Source organism: Lutra lutra, chromosome 13, assembly GCF_902655055.1.
Source record: "Lutra lutra chromosome 13, mLutLut1.2, whole genome shotgun sequence".
Classification (NCBI taxonomy): Eukaryota; Metazoa; Chordata; class Mammalia; order Carnivora; family Mustelidae; genus Lutra; species Lutra lutra.
Window position 1 is genome coordinate 61,367,980 of NC_062290.1, and position 7,017 is coordinate 61,374,996.

The 7,017-nt window shown below is 40.6% G+C and overlaps 1 protein-coding gene across 2 annotated transcripts in view; it reads left to right on the forward strand.

The window, feature by feature from the left end:
- The window catches only part of DCAF10 (DDB1 and CUL4 associated factor 10), a 48,353-nt gene extending 41,336 nt beyond the window's left edge, over positions 1-7,017 (forward strand). The window contains exons 6-8 of one of the 2 annotated variants that reach the window (XR_007122127.1): positions 435-580; positions 1,576-4,307; positions 6,294-7,017. Coding sequence is in view for 1 of the 2 variants with exons in the window: in XM_047698678.1 (XP_047554634.1) it covers positions 435-580; positions 1,576-1,944 (515 nt within the window). In the remaining variant the exon portion in view is untranslated. Of the gene's footprint in view, positions 1-434; positions 581-1,575; positions 4,675-6,293 lie in introns of those variants that run through there. The other variant, XM_047698678.1, reaches the window with a different exon arrangement.

A 7,017-nucleotide genomic window follows, 5' to 3' on the forward strand; every position in this document is an offset into this window, starting at 1 on the left:
ATAGGTTTTTTTCTATATATGGTTTTTGGTGTTTAGTTATTTGTTTGGAAGGTTTTTTTTTTCGTTGTTGTTTTTGGTTTTTTGGAGGGGGCAGATTTATTTCAGAGAGAGCAAGCATGAGTGGGAGGTGCAGAGGAAGAGAGAGAATCTGAAGCGGACTCCATGCTGAGCATGGAGCCCGGTGCAGGGCTTGATCTCACAACCCTGAGATCATGACCTGAGCCAAAACCAAGAGTTGGCTGCTTAACTGATGGTGCCCCCCAGCTGTGCCCAGTTTTTCTTTTTACATGTGGTAGCATGTTAAAAAAAAAAAAAGGTGGGGTGGGCTGACGCAGGAATGAAGGCTAGAGGGGGTGACTGCCAGAAATCAAAGCTTTGATGAGCTGCCTTAATCCTTTGATAATATAAATCTCACATCCTAATTTTCGTATCAGGAGTTTCACCACGAAATAGTCTTGAAGTCTTAACCCCTGAAGTTCCTGGTGAGAGAGACCGTGGAAACTGCATCACGTCCTTACAGCTGCACCCAAAGGGCTGGGCCACTCTCCTTCGGTGCTCAAGCAACACTGATGATCAGGAGGTAGGAGCAGCAGCATTCCACCTCAGCGGGGCTGGCGGAACAGCCGCTGCCGTGCGTGCTCCTGGTCCCTTTATCCCTTGACCCCCTCCTTCCTCTCCAGCCTCCTCTCCAGGTTTAAATACTTTAAACCAGTATCAGCTCAGATTGTGTCCAGCTTCTTCATTCTTGCCCCCTCATCTGCCACATGCCCTTTACATAGTGAACTTCAGATGGGAGATGCTGCAGCTAAGCTGGCTAAATGTAAGGTTTTGCTAAGCCAATTGAGTTTTAGAATTTGCTCTTTTTTTAAAAACGAAGGGAGGGGTGTCTGGGTGTCTGGGTGTCTGGTCGGTTAAGTGTCTGTCTTCAGCTCAGGTCATGATTCCAGGATCCTGGGGTCGAGTCCCGGTCATGCTCCCTTCTCAGCAGGGAGTCTGCTTTTCCCTCTTGCTCTGCTCCTCCCCACTGCTCATGCTGACTCTCTCAAATAAATAAAATTAATCAATTAATTAGTAAAACCACCAGCGGAACCTGGGGAAAGACTGAACTGATGACTGGGGAAAGGGCCTTATATCACCTCATGACTCGTCACTCTGGAAAGCAGGAGTCTTTTGAGGATCTCACTGGTTCTAGAAGTCACAACTGAAAAGAGACAAGGACCTTTGAAGTGTGTAGGAGGAGAGCTATTTTAGGCTTAGATGTCTAAATTTCAGAATATTTTAAGTATCAAAGTTGTTGTTACTTTCACAAAAAGGAATTATTACCACAGAAGTCACAGCAGCCTGAGGGAATAAAAGGCATTAGTCATAGTATGTCACAGCACACAGAATAACCTTGGCTTCTGAAGATAAGGTGTGGGGCCTACACATTTTAGTAGATGGGAGAGGGGTAGCAGTCATCTGATTTCTTGCAACAATTCTGTGGCTTTGATGGTCTGTTGAGCTTTTTACAAAAAGAAATATTTAGCATTATTTGGGGCTCTGTAACTTTGGTTTCTCTCACTTCTCTCCCCTTAGTGGACTTGTGTCTATGAATTCCAAGAAGGAGCTCCCGTGCGACCTGTCTCACCTCGCTGTTCTCTACGACTAACTCATTACATTGAAGAAGCCAATGTAGGCAGGGGTTATATCAAAGAACTTTGCTTCAGCCCTGATGGGCGAATGGTCTCTTCCCCACATGGCTACGGGATTCGCTTGTTGGGATTTGACAAACAGTGCAGTGAACTTATAGACTGTTTGCCCAAAGAAGCCAGTCCCCTGCGGGTGATCCGTTCTCTGTACTCTCATAATGACGTGGTACTGACGACGAAGTTCTCTCCAACACATTGTCAGATTGCCTCAGGGTGCCTTAGCGGACGGGTTTCTTTGTATCAGCCAAAGTTTTAGGCACAACTTACATCAAATAAGGAACTCTTCTGGTGTTTGACTCATAAATTACTTCAATTTAGGTGAAGTATTTCCTTTTTAGAAGATCTTAAAAGTTTGGGTCAAGATCCCGGTTATTATGGGTCCACGAACACAACTGTGACCTGAGGACTTGGCTGTCCGGTATCGTAGGGGCCTTGCCAAGTTAGACTCTACGCAGCAGCAGCTTTTGCCGCATTCCTCTGCTCCTGTGCCGCCTAAACTTCAGTTCTTCTGGTTATTTTGCATGGTAGCTCTTGTCAAATTTCTTCATTTCTTTCCTTGTTTTTTTTATTTCGGTGTGAATTTCGTGGGCGTCTGGCAGGAGTTATGGCGGGGTTAGGAGGAACCCGTGACACTATATTGAATAAACCCAGAAGTCCCATGTCAGCATACTGGTCATTAAAAAAGAAATTCCATCTTATCAGTATACTTGGCCTTTTAAAGTTGCTGTTATGTTTCTCTATAATGAGCACAGATAATGGCATTATTCTCGTAACTGTTAGTCTTACAACAAAAATGTCTTTTGAGTTTCCTGTTAAAATTATACATATTTTTTCACCGTGAAGGGAATTTTATTGTAAAACCCTAGAAAAATAACTGCCACCTCTCTTTGTAATTTACTTGTATGAATTTAAAAATCTCTAGCATGTGTCCTTACTTGGTATTTTGTTCCTCTCAACAGCATTTAGAAAGGAAAACAGGAGAAGGAGTGGGCTTTGGTCATTTCTGTTGTATACAGGAGGATTCGTTGAGTTAGTACACTATCTGGTCAGAGTGATGAGAACCATGTGGCTTAGAATTTGTTTTCTCTGCCAGACTGACTCACACAGGGTGACTTGTTATGGTATTAGGGTGGAGGGGAGATTGAGAGGAAAGAGGTGGTATTTTCTTCATCTTTACTCCTTGAGCCAGGGGGCACAAGCTTGACCCTTAGCATTAGGGAGGGGTGAGCTGCAGTCCTCTGCAAGCCGTGACCTAACTATAGTAGTCAGTGACTTGGATGTCAAGACAAAGAGCTGACGTGAAGACCTCTTATATTCTGTTATGGAACACAGCAAGCTGGGTCAGTCACAGGGCTGACTGGCCTGCTGAAGTAAGCAGCTTTCTTCTGGTCTCCACTTGGAATGATATTATATTTAGGAAAGGATCCACCAGAGGCTGGAGTAATTTAAGCCACATGCTAGCTCGTTCCCTCTCAGATCACATTCTCTTAGGCCAGTGGTTCTCAGATAATAGGGTGCGTTACAGTTATTTAGGAGCTTGTGGAAAACAGAAACCTGGCCCTCACCTTAGGAGGTTCTGATTCCGTCAGGGAGATGACAGGAATCTGTTTTTTGGTTTGTTTGGTTTTTTTTTTAGGAATCTGTTTTTAATAGGAACCTCTAGTAACCTTATTCAGGTGGTTCCTAGATCAGAGTTAGAAAAACACTACCTTAAACATCAGTAAGTACTTCCATACCTTTCAGGTGGTTAACTCCCAGAAGGTGTTTTAATTATTTAAAAAAATAGTAAATGAAATCCATTTTAGAGGTAGAAAATGTAATCAATCTCATCATCAAATGAATGAGAAAAGTTAAGTGACTTGCCTAAAGTCGTCTTACAAAATTAGTGGCAGAGCCAGAACTTGAATTCAAGTCTCCTAATTCCTTGCTCAGGGCAATTTCTACTGTATTATGCTAGCTGTTAAAACAATGATTTATGAACACTTTATCTTGTCTTTAAGTTGTATTATTGTGACTACCCTTAAACTGGCTGATAGATTGAAAAACGCAAGGGAGTAGATGCTGAGAATTCCGGCCCTAAGAAAAGAATCCCAAATCTTAATAGAAATATTTAAGCAACCCAAATACATGAATAAAAATGACATTTTTTTTTTTGCAGGACCTACCAGACAGCCATTCACACATGTGTGCAGAGGTTACATACATCTCCCTTGGAACAATCTTGGCTCTAGGACAAATTTTAACAATTATATCATTTTACCATGGATGTTAAAAAGAATTTGAAATTTTTTAGCCATCAAGAAAATTACTACAAAGTATAATGTAAACATTGGTTTGCCATAAATTTTTTTAAACACCCACATATGTAAAGGAAAATAAAGTTGTGGAGGCAAAAGTACCCAATCTTAACATTCAAAACAAGCTACTGAGTACAGCGCTTCTATTGATGAAACAAAGATTCCGTATATCGCAACCCCTCTGGAGAGAGTTGAATGTCGGATGCTAGACCCACGTGTTGCCCAACTCAGTTTCAGTCCATGATTCTTCAACCATTATAGTTTCTATGGTGTCAGTCTACACACTCTACTACTAACCCTCACTCACAAATTACCTTGCAAGGTAGGTGACATGAGCACCAATTACTTTGGAAGAAATGGAGGGTCTGAAAGGTTGAGTCAGAGCTGGCACTGGGCGGCAGGGGGCGGAGAGCAACACTGGGATTTAAACCCAGCTGCTTCAGTCCAGAGCCTGGGTACTTACTACTCTACCACTTTGCCCCTTTGTTTATAAAGATGGGAAAATGGCCTGTGAATTTGTTTAGCATCCTCTGTAAATTCTTTATTACAGAGCTGACTTACCTTCTGCACCATGCAAGATTCATAAGAATGAAAATTTCCATTAGAATTAGTACCATAAACTGCAGGGCATACATACAGTCCACTCCTAACTGAAAGACTTCGAGCAGGATACGTAGCTGTAAAGAAAAATGTGGAACAAATAGCTTTGTGTAAAAATAGAGCCACACAGATGAGAATTAAAAATTAGGAAACTCGACAAAACCACCTTTGTCCTCTTTTTGAGGTCGGCTGTGATCAAAACATCATGAGGGGGATATTAATCCAGGAATCATAGGGCATCAGGAATGCTAGACTCTTGGAGGAAACTGCATCTTAAAATTTCAAGGTCTCATTTCACTTAAGAGCATAAAAGCTAATCTGGGGTTTTTTTACTCTAAATTTTATTTAGTTTATTTTTTATTCATGATAACTGGTGAATATATTATAAATGGTAATGTGGTATAGTTGTTGGTAAGTGTAGTATAAGTTATACTTGTTTTAAAAACCTTTCTACTGGGGCACCTGGCTGGCTCAGTAGAGCATGCAATTCTTGATCTTGGGGTCATGAGTTTGAGCCCCATCTTGAGGGGCAGACTGTACCTTTAAAAAAATCTTGAAAATAAGCTCTCTACAGAAATGCTATGTTAACTAAGTTTAGGAACATCAAATATTTAGTAGTTCCTCATCTTTAATTGTGAAAATGAAGTGGCTAAAGCAGACAAGACCTCTCTCAATCTTTTTTTTTTTTTTTAAGATTTTATTTATTTATTTGACAGAGAGAAATCACAAGTAGGCAGAGAGGCAGGCAGAGAGAGAGAGAGAGGGAAGCAAGCTCCCTGCTGAGCAGAGAGCCCGATGTGGGGCTTGAACCCAGGACCTGGGATCATGACCTGAGCCGAAGGCAGCGGCTTAACCCACTGAGCCACCCAGGCGCCCCCTCTCTCAATCTTTTGAAAATCTGATTTTTTTCCTCAGAAGCCCAAAGTACATGTATATTTTGTTATTTCTCCTTGTTACATCCAAGATAAGGCTTTACCAAAAATTTTAGGCAAACAAGCAAGGATAAGGTTCCCAACTCCTATCTAGAACCAAGATCACATTATGTCATGGTTAAAGCTTTGTTTTCCAGGAAGTGCAATATAGGAAAAATGCTCTGAGAATCTGTTAGAAGCCTAGTGTTTCCCATATCAGTCCGAATATGGTACTGGCATCCACAAGCATCTGTTAAATCTTCTGTTTAGCAAGAAAAATAGTCTGATAACACTGATGACAATCATCCCCATTTAAAATGACCAGCAGCCACGGACAGCTGTGAAAATTCACTCAGTAATAGCCAGTGCTGGTCATGAAAGAAAGCATATATATATATATATATATATATATATATATGAAATTTTGGATAACTAATGTATATATCATAAGTGCCAAAATTTAAAACTTGTAAATTATTTTTGATGCAAGTCTTTCAGCTATGTTAGTGTACCTCCCTGCCTTCTTAAACAGCATGCTCGGTATAATTCACTTTTTCATAACGGAAAGTAAAAGTTATATTCATGTGTTATTATAAATACCCAATGAGTTCTGATGTATGTAAAATACTTCATAAAATGTAAAGGGCTATAACAAATATGAGTTAATATCAATTATTAGAAAGTGATTCCCTCGGCCCTGAGGTATAATCATTCACTTCAGGTTGCTTGGATTTGGGGATTCTTTTCTTTAAAAATTTTTCTATGTGCTAAGTGGTTTGTTCTGTCTCCTACCACAGTCTCCACGTGCCTACCTCTAACAGGCTGGCATACGCACTGTGTTCATCTGTTCCGAGCTGGGACAGGAGATCACCAGGCCCGCTTAGCGTCTAAAGAGCTGCACAAGCCCTGCGTGCACAGTCTCTGGGACCACAGCTCTCTGACAGGTTCACCATAACCCGGGGAAAGCCTAGGTTAGTGATCGTTTCAGCTACCGCCAAGGAAGATACCATGGACAAAGGATGCTGCTAGATGAAGGGATGAACGGCAATGCGCCCAAGTACAGCCAAGTAACAACAAAGGCTCTGTATTTGCACAAGGATCCTTCATATTTGTTTTTTAAAAAAGAAGAATGGGGGGAGGGGAAACAATAAAAATAAATCCAGATAGACTTAAATATTTTTGATGCCATTAAACTTGGTCAATAGCCATTAAAATACATGCTTAAATTACCACACACGGTTACAAAGGCAATTTTCATCTCATTACAGAATAAGATCATACCAAATTTATACCCCAAGAATTTCTCCTGTTCAAATGACAACGGAAATAATCAAAAGGAAAGTCTCAAATTTACCTGTATGCCGCTTTAGTTTTAAATGAATTAATAATGGAAATACCAGTTTTATCAAAAGCTCCAAGGAACACATCTCACATATGCACAACTTGTATATGTATGTGTATATAAATGTTACTATAAATGAAATGTCATCCAGAGACAATAAAATAATTTTAAATTTTAAA